At 38.0% G+C, this 15,211-nt stretch overlaps 1 protein-coding gene and 1 long non-coding RNA gene across 2 annotated transcripts; both read right to left on the reverse strand.

The window, feature by feature from the left end:
- Positions 1-739: 739 nt before the first annotated feature.
- LOC117302749 lies at positions 740-12,955 on the reverse strand. The gene is made up of 8 exons (XM_033786770.1): positions 12,792-12,955; positions 12,512-12,572; positions 11,638-11,726; positions 9,357-9,452; positions 8,480-8,608; positions 6,837-6,899; positions 5,870-5,943; positions 740-1,285 (listed from the first exon to the last, which is right to left on the reverse strand). The coding sequence occupies exons 1-8, from the start codon at positions 12,861-12,863 to the stop codon at positions 1,195-1,197; spliced, it is 675 nt and encodes a 224-aa protein (XP_033642661.1). The 5' UTR covers positions 12,864-12,955; the 3' UTR covers positions 740-1,194.
- Positions 3,868-5,830, reverse strand: LOC117302750. The gene is made up of 2 exons (XR_004520451.1): positions 5,425-5,830; positions 3,868-4,563 (listed from the first exon to the last, which is right to left on the reverse strand). It is a non-coding gene; the product is annotated as an uncharacterized LOC117302750 (long non-coding RNA).
- Positions 12,956-15,211: the final 2,256 nt, after the last annotated feature.

Raw genomic sequence — 15,211 nt, forward strand, 5'->3', positions numbered from 1 at the left:
CATGATTGCATATTCAAAAGTGTCCGGAGCGGACAGTATTGCATGGCAGATACAATTGCATCTGACACCGGCACATGGTATATAGTAGATGGCATTATGCGTAAGTCGTACAAGAGTTATATTTTACAGTCAAACAGACATTATTACAAGATTGCAATGATTTGTTTATTATTTATACAAACACAGCTCGTTAATATGTTAATTAGGCATTCATTAATATTTAATAAAAAATTTCTTAATGAACCGTATTTACCTCCTTCAGAATTAAAAATCTACTTTTCAGAGTCTTGTTTCTTACAATAATTATTATTGGCAATTGACTTTGATCACGAATACCATGATTACCAGTTTATTATTTGGTCTCAGAATTCATCACTGCAACAATCTATCTTTCTGAAAGTTTGTGTAGTACCTTGTTTGGTAGATACGTGCGCTATAATATAAGACTTTGATATTATTATTATGTTAGGACTAGTAGCACGCCCTATAACTCGAGTTAAGACTAGTCTTTACTCTTTGTGAAATCTACCCCAGTGTCTTTAATGTAACTATTATGGGTGGATTTCACAAAAAGTTAAGACTAGTCTTATCTCGAGTTAGGACATTGTTCTCTAGGACGAGTAACTCGTCCTAACTTAGGACTAGCCATGCGTTTTTTATATATCACAGGACTATTTTAAACTCAATTCAGCATGTAGCTGCGATGTTTGAATGTGTTTTAATAAACAACCAATAATAATAATATTTCTAAGTTATAACTCTTTGTGAAATCGACCCCTGACAGTGCCTTTAATTCAATTGAACTTATTTAGATAACTTAATTATTGGAGTACTCCCCAAGTGAGTGTTGTCAAACGGTTACAAGCTTGATAAAAAGTTAACTTCACAATTTTGTTTGCATTAATTTCTGTTTTACTCTTACTAAAGGTAAACGATTTCCGCTGTGGGATTCTGATTGAACCTGACCCAAGAGTAGAGTTTGTATAGCGGTCACAGTGGATTCTCATTGCATCATGGCTTCTGAAAGATACCCGTCGCATTGCGATTTGATTATTTGTCAGTTTCTTTATTTTATACTACAACGAGCAGTTTTATATACTAAAAATCTTCTGCTGAGAAATCACTATAAAAATGGCAGATATTATTTTGTTAATGACATCCTTGATTTGAACTCGTACGTTGATGGTTTATCATTTAAGGCTTAGAGTAGTAGGCGGTCTGGTCACCAAGGGTCGGCGGGTGCGTTTGGACGGCAGGTGCAACAGCTGGATTGTAGGTCGGTGCTCACGGCTGTTTCAATCCCATGCACTGTGCGCTAAACAAGTGTTCAAGTTTGTTTGCTGCAGAAAGTGCACAAATTTTGTTTCCTCCAATTATTACACAGAACGTCATCATTTGTTTACACTACAACCCCTCTCAACAGAGCAATGTAAAAGTTGATGTAATGCCCCGTTTCTTTAATTCATCCACGTCCCAGTATTTACCATGCCACTTTGTGTATACATAATTGTGTTTTCTACCAAGATTTAGACGTTTCTATACTAAAAGAGAAGAATTTGAATAATAAACAGACTTTTTTGTGAGATTTTCGTCGTAGTTATTTATATACGTGTGATGTATTCATACCCAACGGTAAATCTCAGATTATGTAAAAGGAAAACATTATCTTTACAAGCCAGACTATTTACTAAGAAGAATGGATGTTTTTACATGATATACGCTGAGATTCATCTCTGGGACATTTGTTTTTACACGGAGAAATGTCAAAATCCGACCGTAAAATCCATTCGTATTACTCGGTGAAATTGTGTTTCAGCGAAGCAAACGACACGGTTTCGTTGGTGAGTACACGTAGGAACGCTACAGATAACGTGCGGCGCGCCGCGTACCAGCGACTCGCCAGGGAAAGCGCGCGCCATACAAAGTATATGGGGAAGTTATAAAGTTTGTGTAAAACAGGTTGTAGCCTACAAAATAACGATGGAGTGTGGATTTGGATAGCTTGATGTCGTGGAGATTAACATCACATTGAAATATTCTTGTATACTCCAATAGTCTTACATCTCAGTAGGCCTACAAGTACAATTCATGTAGTATATTTAATTTTTCTGAAGCTGAGATGAGCTTCAAATTTCATCAAGTAGCTCTTACAAAAATATGTAGAATATGCTCTAATAAAATAAGGGTAACTGATAGAAAGCCAATACTTTGCAAGGATTACAACAAAGAAATTAAAACCGTCTTCGACGTGAGCACTTGGGAGGATGTTTCGGGTCAGCATCCACATAGCTTATGCGACCTGTGTGGTAGAAAAGTATGGCATCAGAGAGCAGGTATGAGAGAGTACGATTCAGGAAAAGTCAAGAACCGACAGACTGTGGTTGGGACAGAATGGCCAAAGCACCAACGTACTGGCAGTTGTTACGTCTGTGACTTATTTCACCAGCAAGAAAAAGGGGGTCCGCGTCAAAAACCGAAAAGAGGTCCCGGCCCGTTGATCTTGAAAACCAACCGGAGCTTCCTTTCGACACAACGATTGAAAACATTTTCCCTGATCTTCGAATGCCAACACAGACATGTCAGCAGGATGTACTCCCTCACTTTGAAGTTTTCGGCCATTGTGAACACAACTTATTTATTTGCGCAATATGCATGTGTTTACTTAATAGACCATGTGTGCAAACTCCATGTCAGCACAATTTCTGTGCAACTTGTTTATCTGCGTACTAATACTGCAACGCAGTTATAGTCAAATGCCCAATATGCATGGCTACAATGGACTTCCATCCTATCACACCAAGTCCGCGGGTACTCTGTGTCCAACTCGACAACTTGATTGTTTTTTGCACTAAATGCAGCAGCATTGGACAAATGTGTAAGTTAATTTCTCACGAATGTCAAGCAGTACAAGTCCATGCTCCAAAAATAACAATCGTTAAAGCACGAGCTGATCTCCCACTCCAATCCAAACTCCCCGACCCAACTGACGATGTTTTGAACGCTGCCAAAATTCTAAAATGTATGGCCACAAAGCACAAACTGGGTGATCCAATTCCACTGGAAATTGAACAACAGCAGACCGCTGGACTTGGATGAAGTTGAAACGCAACGAGGGAAACGCAGCAATGCTTCATACCGGAGGACGGGTAAGTATTGCGTAACTAACAAGATTAATCAATCTTGAATTAAAACCAGTTTTATGACCAGCAGCCGATTTCACGAAACTTTACGCAACTACGTAAGTCCACTTGCGCAACGTTTATGGCATAGGTAAAGCCATATGCGTTGCGCAAAGGGACCTACGCAGTTTGCGTAAAGTTTCGTGAATTTGGCTGCAGGATAAACAAAGAGAGGACTACATTGTATATTTTGTATTAAATCACATCAGTACAAACATTTGAGATTCAAAAGTTTTAATTGAAACAAACAAATTTTAAAACATTTTAATTTGTTTAAAATAGAATACAATTTTTACAAAGAAAAATAATAAAAAAATATAGTATTTTACTGGCTTTCAATTGCACAAAGAACCATGTGATCTAAAACCAGAGACTGTACAGTATTATTACAATATTTGTTTTTCAAACTTAGCAGTAATCACTTGGCCAATCACTCCAATCTAATAATTTGTAGTTTTGTTTTTCCTTTCAGCCTGCTTTGGTTCAAAAGATCACAACATCCACACCTACAGCTAATATAGAGATCAGCCCATCATCAACTCAACAACCAATGTCTGCTAATAGAGCCCTTGCATTGATGCGAGATTGCTTTTGTTGGTAATCACGTACACAGATGTTGCACAGTAAGTAACAGCAGCAAGTCTCTTCACTATAATTTAAATGGATACTGTGCAATTATTATGGGTTTCAACAAGAAAAAAAAACACAATTCCAATAGTACTTTCTTGACTTGACGTTAATCTCTGCAGTATTTATCTTTGTTTCAGGTTGAAGTGATTGATCCTCTGACTGCAGTTCCTAAGCAGTTCATCACCTCACAGATGTTCATAACCTCACAGACGACATCACCATCGCTGCTCAAGACATCTAGTGCGAGATTCAGCAAATATTGGAAGGAAATACCATGAAATTTTTCTAAAATTTGCTGATGTTCACCATGGCATCAACCATGCAAAGCCTTTGTCGTCACATAACATTCACCATATAGGTAACTACACACCAGTATACCTGGCTGCACATGTTTCATGTCAGTACATAACTTCACGTATGATGAAATAATCATTTGCTGTATCTAAATCATTGATGGTTGCATTTGTGTTCTCTTACAGATGTATGTATTAAGGAGTTTATGTCAGCGTTCCGTGACCTATTCCCTAATGTCAACACATCACCGAAGATGCATCTCCTCGAAGATCATGCAGTACAGCAGCTTACTAAGTTTAAAGTTGGATTTAGGACAAGGCGGGGAACTTATTCACACAGAGTTCAACCGCACAGGCCGTGTGGTTCATGGCATGAAGGATCCAATTCAACGGTTGATGGCGATTATGCGGCGTCATCACGTCGGCACAACACCAGAGGTTCAGGCAGAAGTTGCCCCAGTCTGGAGAAAAAATGAAAAGTAGTAAATAACTACAAATAAATAATCTTCAGCAAGTAAACAATCTACGGAAAAAATAGGGCTTGTTCTTAAACACGTATTCTTTCTTAGGTACATGACTGTATACTATACAAGACTTTTGTTTCCAGAAATATATCGCTGTCTCAGTGCATGTACAATGTATCTCATAAAAAATAGTGAAAGTGTCAATACATCAGTTCTCACTTATCTAAAATAAAATGTACGTGACAGTTTGCAAATAAGTGCTAAAGTAGAAAGAGCATGAATGAAGTGTTTTTACTTTTTTTATAAATCTTGTATTGTATTTATGATATTTTATTAATAATTAGGCCTATAAATATAATAAATACAAAAAAAAGGGGCAGAAATTGGTGGCAAGGTCGTAAAATTTTTCCGAATTGATTGGCATCTGTTGATATTGTTTTGAAAGTTTGGCCTAGTCGATCGATGTCATGTCAATGTCAATACTCCATGACATGGAATTGGAATGTATGAATTGAATTTTGAAAGTGAAAGAAAAAAATCATCCAATTATCAAAGCTACACCCCCCCCCCCCCCCCCCCCGCCCTTAACATCAAATGTGTACCTCCATCCAATACCCCCACCCTACCAACTGGCACAAAAAAAACGTAAAGTAGGCATACAATATGTTTTTAGATGACACTAATCCCATGTACAGGACGTCGAACATGGCCGAACTTGTATACGTATGTACCAACGGTACATACATGTAGTTTGTACACGGAACATGATCCCCACGTGTGAGTGAACCAAAACACGCTACAAAAAACACAAAAGTTAGATGACGATTTGCTAATCAAAACCAAATGTCCCAGACTTACCATTCACACATCCACTTGGAAAAGTCATTGGATGACAGACTTGCTAGAAGACAGCAACAAAAAATGCTCAGGCTTTTTTTAAATGATACAAACTTCACGTCGTTTTTTACAACAGGAACAGTCACATTTCGCGTCGCATGGCCGCTCACATTGAACTTTTCGTGGTAGTCTCTAAGTCAAGAAGTTCAGCGAACAAGCCCACTTAGATTGAAAAAAGACTATACTACACGTAACTAAGACAATCCCCCTAAAAAATAAACGGCTGGTATTCTCCTAGCCAATCAACAAACAGGTTTTTCAGTACGTCACGACTTCAACAACAGGCGAGTTTTAGCTGCCGTCCTTTTAATAAACAATGACGTCACGCGTTTTGACAAGCGAATCGCGCTAAACAAAAACAACCACGAGAGGGCGCACTTTTTATTGAGTGAAACAGCCGTGTGCTACGTAGCCTCCCATATCGGTGTTAATCCCACTGTGTTGTTGCTGAATAATGATTGTAGTGCCTGGTGGTGGAAGCTGGAAATGCAAAAAAAAAAAAATGCTTTAAGCCCCTTTCACACGAAAGCAATTTAGCAAGGGTCCCATGCTAAATTGTAGCATGGTTGTAAAATTTTACAAAATGTGTGCCCAGTGTGAAAGGCAACCATTTTTCTATTGTCCAACCTCTGGTAAAATCTTGCATTAATTGCTACATTTTACAACAACCTTGCTAAAATGAAGCAAAGGGGCCAGGCTAAATTGATGTCGTACGAACAGCACTTCTGTCTGCACACTGACAGGGCCAGTGAATCTGAAAGCAGCTCCGCGGGAATATACCCCCTGTTTAAAGGATGGGCTCCTGGTCAAGTCACGTAATCCCTCTCCCCTTTCCATTTAGAAAGTGTTATTTAGGTGCCGGGAAGCAATGTTTCTTTAAAATGTAGGCCTATTAGAACATGATCTGGATTTACAATACGTCGATGACGTGTAATCTCTGCCGGCTAACCATTTCAATTCAATTTTCAATTCAATTTTATTTGTCCCACCATGTAGGAAACTCTGTATGAATACATGCAATACAGAAAGAAAAATAAATAACACACAATCATAAAATAATACACTACTGGAAATATTAATTAATCAGAAAACTACATTACTAATAAACCACAATTTAATTATACTGAAAACTACATCTAAGCAGAAAGTAAACAAAGTAGTTAAACACGGTTGAGGAGACGGACGGAGTATGGGATGAAGGAGTTGAGGTACCTGTTTGTTTTGCTTCTTTTAGAAGCTTCTTCCGTGTGTCACTTCTTCTTTCTTTCTTGTCGGTAGGAACAGGAACAAGCCGTTGTTCCTAACGGTCTCTCAATTTATGTTTTTTTTTTAAACACGAGTTTAATGATTACCTACTGCCTTTAAATACTCACCCCTCGACCACGCCCATCTCGAAGCTCTTGATATTGCGAAACCACACAGAAAAGACACAGCAACTAGTGAACAAAAAATCAAAATTGACCTAAATTAAAATCAACTCATGTTTTCCCCACATGCTCTTGTGCTGATTAATGGTGATTATGTTGAGTGACGAAGGGGGTGATGGTAAGCATGAGTTTGCCTTCTGATTAGCTCCAAACGTTCTCGGGGGTGATCGTTCTCGTCGGGTTGGTCGTTTTTATGTTGGTTTTATTTTACCACTTTTATAATAATAATTATCACACATTCTATATGTAGGGTACCAGGGGAAGATGGGATAGATAACCAGTTTTGAGACAATAAATAAGTAAAATTTTACCCTAAATTGGTCACGTGGGCTTACTGATACTACATTTCAAGGATTTTTGACAGTTTTTAATCACTAAAAAACTTAACTTTATACAATTTATTTTAGTGTCCCTATTTCCTCCATTATTTGGTGCAAGATAGGACGCATGCATTATATCAATGAAGGTTGAAAGAACTATAAAAGTGGAATATTTTTATCATTGGCACTGGACAATATTGGTGATACTAAACATAATTGTCAGCATAAAAACTTACTTGGTAACGAACAATGGAGAGTTGTGAGAAACGGCTCCCTCGGAAGTAACGTAGTTTTTTTTGTGAAATAAACAATTAGTCACAAAAGTACTTGAAGTGAATTCGAGACCTCAGCTGACGTCTCGAATTCAAGTATCTGAAAGCACACAACCTTTTCGACAAGGGTGGTTTTTTTTTCTTCATTATTTTCTCGCCACTTCGACGACCAATAATTGAGTAGGTTTGTTATTTTATGCATGTTGAGATACACCTGGTCCCAATTTCATAAAGCCTGTAAGCACACACAAAATTTGCTTAGCATGAAATTTCTTCCTTAAAAACACTGGACACTATTGGTAATTGTCAAAGACCAGTCTTCCCACTTGATGTATCTCAACATAATTATGCATAAAATAACAAACCTGTGAACATTTGAGCTCGATTGGTCTTCGTAGTTGCGAGATAACTTTGAAAGAAAAAGTTGTCACACAAAGTTGTGTGCTTTCAGATGCTTGATTTCGAGACCTAAAATTCTGAATCTGAGGTCTCGAAATCAAAATCATGAAAAATAACGTCTTTCTCGAAACTACGTCACTTCAGTGGGAGCCGTTTCTCACAATGTTTTGTTACCATCAACCTCTCCTCATTACTCGTTACCAAGTGAGCTTTTATGCTAATAATTATTTTGAGTAATTACCAATAGTGTCCACTGCCTTTAATAAAAACATGATTACCAACCAGATGTTCACGTGATTTTCAGGATGAGCAAACAACAGCTCAATGCCGATAACTAGCAATTATGCAACAAATTTAATTTTGGCTGGTAATCTTGTTTTTATCAAGGAAGAAATTTTATGCTAAGCAAATTATTTTGCTTACATGCTTTATGAAATTGGGCCCACAATTAGACTGGTCGTTGACAATTACCAGTAGTGTCCAGTGCCTAGGGGCAAATCTGGGCAGAATGGGACACAAATTGTGTCCACTAAGCTGTACTTTTCAGGTTTTTTTTGTGTGATTCGTCTTTATGCGTATGGCTGTATAACAGTCTCACCTGAATCATCTCGAGCAGGGCGTAGATTATGACCGCACTGATGTAAACAGCCTTGACGAGCGCAGCCCATTCCGCGGGGTCCACATCAAGAGGAGGCTCCAAGTTCAAATAGTTGAATTCACCCCCAACCTAATCAAACATATTCATGGGAAACCAAATTAGTTTAGGAATAAATTACTCGATTTACGTCTTTTAGTTTTAAATATTAAACAGCTGCCAAACCATAGGATTCGAACTGCCTCTAGCTACCTCGGTATAGTCTAGCTGGTAAGACACTGCTCTAGAATTGCAATGGTCGTGGGTTCGGATCGCACCCGAGTAACATAACTGTGATATTTTGTTCACAGGACTCGGGAAAGGACTATACAGTGCTAATAACACACCAGTGTATGGGTAAAAACCAAATTAATACAGCATGTTAAAATTCATCAAAATGTGAGAATTACGTGTTTGCAGTGAAAACCAAAATCTCTGCAACCGACACAAAATAACAGGCGATTTGTGGGGTCTTCGAAATCAGTCGAATCGACTTTGACAATTTTTAAAATGGAATTATAAATTAGAACTTTTTCTTTGGGAGTGGACACATTTTAAAGCAGTGACTGTTTTTCTCCTTACTGATATGTACCAATGCATCTAGCCATTGTATCAAACTAAGATCTTTATTTTATTAAGTTCACAAATTGCCCATTATTTCCGAAGTAGGAGCGCCAAAGACTATTTTGAATCTTCAAGCCGCTGTATCTAATGTTGGTTCGACCAAAATTTTGGAAACAAGTGCTTTAACTTGGGGTTAGTTAAAATCAATTACAAATTGCATGTTTAGAAATTCTAAACTGTTTTTACAGCGTACACTTGAATAAAGAAATGAACTTACACAGAGATAAACGATGACTGCAATTGCAAGACCACCAAAGAACAGGATGAACACGATCTGGCAGACTATGAATGGAATCAACATTCCTTTGGTATTCTTAAAAAATAATAGTCATAAACAACAACAGAAATATTATCAATGAAAGCAATTATAGTTTGTTTTAAAGGAACACGTTGCCCTTGGATCTGACGAGTTGGTCTATCAAAAGCGTTTGAAACCGTTTGTTATTCAATGCATTGGTTTATAGAAAGATGTTTTTAAAGTAGATAAAAATGATCCACACAATTAGTATCGCTCAAAGAGGCACTCAAAGTTGCACGGTTTTCCTTTTACGTCGCGAACTAACACGGTCGGCCATTTATGGAGTCAAAGATTTGACTCCCATGAATGGCCGACCGTGTTAGTCGACGAGGTTTATTTGTGTAGATCTTTGTATTCTACTTCTACAACACTTTCTACCCATTACATTTTATAACAGAACGGTTACAGAACGCTTTTCAAAGACCAACTCGACCGATCCAAGGCAACGTGTTCATTTAGCCCTAATACACAGATACAGAGTCCTAACTATTAAGGCCCGTTTCTGGGGCAGAAAATTTTCAAAGCTTCATAATTTACATCTTCCTGCAACAAGCCACTTATTTCAACAGATTCACACTCCATGGCGGCATACATTTTTTCTGCGTTTGGTTTTGCTCCTCATATATTCCACACAAATCCATCATCAACTCTGCATGGTAGTGGTTATACACATGTCTTTTGGGATCAGAATCCCGAAAGAGCAAATGTATTGCCTTACGACTCGCGCTCTGTGACAAAAAACTGTAATGTGTGTGCCTGGGAAGAAAGTTGGAAGCCTTAAGTCTGGTTCATACTTCCTGCGAATGCGAATTTGACGTGAATTTTGACATTACAAACTGCCCTTCGCAGCGATTTTCGCAGGTGAGTTGAGTAGAGTTGCCCTGCTGCGAATTATTCGTTGTGAATTTGTGACGTCAACATTCGCTTTGCCTTCGCATTCGCAGGAAGTATAAACTGGGCTTTTAAGCCCGGTTCTTCCTGCGAATTTGACGTCACATTCGCAGCGAACGGTGTGAATAATTCGTTCCAAATATGTGACGTCAAAATTTGTATCGCATTCTCATTCGCAGCTATATGAACCGGGCCGGCTCAACGCATGCGGCCGGGCACTCCACGATCTTTAACTGGGCTTTCGGAAAATATCAATATTTTAAGTCAATTTTTAATGTTGCCTAATTTGAGTTCCGTATAAGTTGTGAGAAATAGTTTACATTAACAAAATGCCGGATCTACCATAGGTCAGGGTTCATATACGGCAATCCACTGATAATGAAAATCGTGTTTTGGGCGGCAGTAAGTTGTGTCTGCTGTGATTAAGCACTGTCTCGTAATCTAACTGCAACATCATCTCATAAAAACGATAGAAAAAAACGTTTGTTTATATTATGAACTACATTTATAACCTTGTTAACTTTTTGTACATTGACTCTGTTTACTCCGCTTCTCCAAGCATTTGGCCGATGTTTGTTATACGCAGGGGATAATATTATTAATTAATCAAGTTTAAGGTGATTGCTTTTGCACAAACTTTGTGTTGCATCTACCGGATCCGTGTACATGTCAAAGTACAAGTGCGCAGTGTTTATCAAGGTCATCCAGGAACAGTGAGATCGACTGGCATTTAAATATCGTCAGAATATCGCGTCCATAATGACAAACCAAAACACACAGCGCTTATCACACACATCCGATGGGCGACTCACCTTAAAGCGCTTTATATACCGTGGTACAGTTCTATGAAGAACATGTTCAAATTATGAGAAAGATATCGTATGGACTTGTAACATGGTGAAAGCGCAATTTGCAGCCCACATTTAACGTGCATCTATACAACGTACAACACAAGAGGGACGGCGACATATTACGGTTATAGGGCACCATGTTAGGGACTGATCAGGGACACAATGCTAATGTGATGCCATGACCAGGATCAAATTTCATAAAGCTAATTAAGAACAAAATCATTGCTTAGGGTAAAATCAAACTTAGTAAACAGCAACTGAATTAAAAGCACTGTATGACATTTTGGCCAGTCATGTGTAAAATTAAAAAAGCTTAAGCAGCTCTATTAAATTGGGCCCAGGACCCGATCACTCCAATAGCCACCCAATAGACCGCAACACTAGACCGCTCACAAGAAGGGAGGTAGTGGTTTAGCACACATTTGATGGTAGCAATGTGTCTCAGGGGACGTGCTTACCTGTACAACCCCTACGATAAGCAATATTGCAGCCAAACAAAGCAGCACATTGATAGAAAGTGCCAGTCCCTGCACAACTCTTACACCAACTTCAAGAAAGTAAGACAAAATTGATAAACATGTAATTTGTAAAACCACTCTAATCTGTCAAACACCGTTTCCCAAATCCAACCCGCAGAAATGGCAATAGCCTGTAATAATGCTATTTACTATAAAATAGATTCTTTTATTCATTTTGAGACGAACAGTCGCATCTTCAATTTATCAAATTTCCCCTTTTCAGTTATCCACCCCAATTTTATAAAACATAAACATGACGCGCCCAAACCTTGAGGTTCGGGCCTGATTTTGTAATCCATTACCTATACGAACAAATCAGAAGTGTACCAAATATCAAAACTACGTTTAAATGGTTAACAAACCACGTTTTAAACAGTTTTTAAATAGAATTCCCGTCAAAAACAAATTGCCTTAAGACACGGTGGACACTATTGGTAATTTTCAAAAAACCAGTCTTCTCACTTGGTGTATCTCAACATATGCACAAAATAACAAACCTGTGAAATTTTGAACTCATTGGTCGTCGAAGTTGCGAGATAATAATGGCAGAAAAAAAAACTCTTGTCACAAGTTGTGTGCTTTTAGATGCTCGATTTCGGGACATCAAAATCTAATTTTGAGGTACGAAAGCAACTTCAAATACTAAAGTTTCTTTCTCGAAAACTACGTTACTTCAAAAGGAGCAGTTTCTCACAATGTTTTATACTATCAACAGCTCTCCATTGCTCGTTACCAAGTGTTTATGCTAATAATTATCTTGAGTAATTACCAGTTATTGACCAGTGCCTTTAAAGCGAACAAGAATTTTCCTTACCCGATGCGTATGTTGAAGCAATGGCTGCGCAGCTCTGAATAGCGGAACATCCTCCACTTATCTAGATAGGTGAGAAGTGAAAAACCAAGTATACACGAATAAACAAAACATGTGGTCATCTTCTTCTTCTTTCGGATTGATGTTCGTTGTAAGGGCAGCCGCAGCCATCGATCTTCATTATTTGCATAATCGGCCTAAAAAGCTCTCGGCCAATTTGTACTACTTTCTAAGACAAGATTGAGAAATAATGGCCAAAAAAGTATAATAAAAAACGACCTACCAGTGACCAGACAGCTACCACAAGGGAGCCAGCCCTAACACTGCAGCAGCAACACTTGTACATAATCGCCATGCTGAGCCAATAAGAAGCACCGTACGTCGAGAAGATCTTTTACAAGAAATTCTATCGAGAAGTTGTATTGCGCTCACGGTCGACCAGATATCACTCTACCACTGACTGAAAAGTACTGAACGTAAAGTTCCAAGTGCAAATTTGAACTGATAAATTCTATTGACGTTACCCGTAGTCAAATATAATCCATAGGAACTTTGGGTTGATTTTCGTTCATTAGTTACTCATACTTATAATTATTGATAAGAAAACGAAAAAAAACACAATGTTTGTTTATATAAATGACTTATCAGATCGTGTGTGAATCACAAACAATACATGCATGACCTTATAAAAGTTTGTCCCGTCAGCAACCAAATTCCATGAGTCGCATGAAGTACTTGAATTTCATTCAGGACAAGTTTTTTGACTGAGGCATCCATTTTCGTTTACTTTTTGTTTTGATAATCTGCTGCTTCAATGGAGAGAACATTGATAAAGTCTGATATCACAAAGAAGCTTGTTTCGTTTCGTTTGTAGAGAATAAAGAAATAGCGATGTTAAAGGATTTGGGTACTTTTTCAAAATGTCCACAGATTTACATTAAACTTACAGGGTTTGAAGATAATGATAGTGGAAAGCTTCCCTTCAAATATTACTTACTGGAGGTGCTGTAGTTTTTGAGAAATGAGTAAAACAAGACACAAAATCATGTTGGTCTCAAAAACTACAGCACCTCAGTAGGTAAAATTTCAAGGGAAGCTTTCTACTATCATAATCTTCAAACTGTGTAAGTTTAATGTAAATCTGTGGACATTGTGTTTTTTGTTAGGAAAAAGTACATATTATACCCGTAAAAGGAACACGTTGCCTTGGATCGGATCTGACGAGTTGGTCTATAAAACACGTTTGTAACCGTTTTTTATGAAATGCATATGGTTGGAAAGATGTGTTAAAAGTAGAATACAAGGATCCACACAAGTTTTCCTCGAATTGCGTGATTTTCCTTTTACTGTGCGAACTAACACGATCGGCCATCATAAATGGCCGAGGTAAAAGGAACGAGGTAAAAGGAAAACCGTGCAATTTCGAGGCATGTTTGTGTGGATAATTGTATTCTATGTTTACAACATTACATCTTTCTACCGATATGCATTTTATAAAAAACGGTTACAAACGCTTTTCAAAAACCAACTCGACCGATCCAACGGGCAACGGTTCAGTGGACACTATTGGTAATGTCAAAGACTAGCCTTCATAGTTGGTGTATCTCAACATGTGCATAAAATAACAAACCTGTGAAAATTTTAGCTCAATCGGTCACCGAACTTGCGAGATAATAATGAAAGAAAAAACCACCCTTGTCACACGAAGTTGTGTGCGTTTAGATGGTTGATTTCGAGACCTCAAGTTCTAAATCTGAGGTCTCGAAATCAAATTCGTAGAAAATTACTTCTTTCTCGAAAACTATGGCACTTCAGAGGGAGCCGTTTCTCACAATGTTTTACACCATCAACATCTCCCCATTACTTGTAATCAAGTAAGGTTCTATGCTTCTAATTATTTTGAATAGTTACAAATAGTGTCCACTGCCTTTAAACACCCAACCCCGGTGCGTAGCGAGGCTGATAAACACCGGACTTGTTTTTTAAAGATCGTTTGAGCAAAACTATACATTCATCATCATTTCGGCTGTGTTCATCCAGTGTAAGATGTAGCCCTCCTCACGTAGACGCCATTCATTTCTATTTCTTGCAGTTCTGGTCCATGTTATTCCTGCATAAACTCTGATGTCATCTCTCCATCTTCTTCTCTGTCTACCTCTTTTCCTCTTTCCTGTCCTTAGTAGCCAGTCCATTATTCTCGTTGTCCATCCATTGTCATTTTTCGGACAGTGTGTCCAGCCCATTTCCATTTAGCTTGTTTTATTCTCCCTATGATGTCTCTTACTCCAGTTTTCTTTCGTACTTCTGTCTCTAATTGAGATATGTATATAGCATTTGCCTCTTTACTTGCTCTTTCTCTTTGTGTTGTGCGGAGTTTTTTTTTTCTTCAGATTTGTTGTATTTTCACATCACATGAAAACTATTTCTCTAATCTCTCATCAACAAAATAACGTTCAACGAGTACTTGATTTCAAAGCAGTCGCACAACATCGGTAAACAGTATTGTCCAAAGGCCCTCACTTCGTGTATCACAACTTATATATAAAATAACAAACCTGTGAAAATTTAGGCTCAATCGGTCATCGGGGAGTCGGGGAAAAAAACGGGAACACCCACCCTTGTTTCCACACGTTTCGCCGTGTCATGACATGTGTTTAAAATAAATCCGTTATTCTCGATATCGAGAATTGATAATTGTTTTAA

The sequence above is a fragment of the Asterias rubens genome, chromosome 18 (genome assembly GCF_902459465.1).
Source record: "Asterias rubens chromosome 18, eAstRub1.3, whole genome shotgun sequence".
Lineage (NCBI taxonomy): Eukaryota > Metazoa > Echinodermata > Asteroidea > Forcipulatida > Asteriidae > Asterias > Asterias rubens.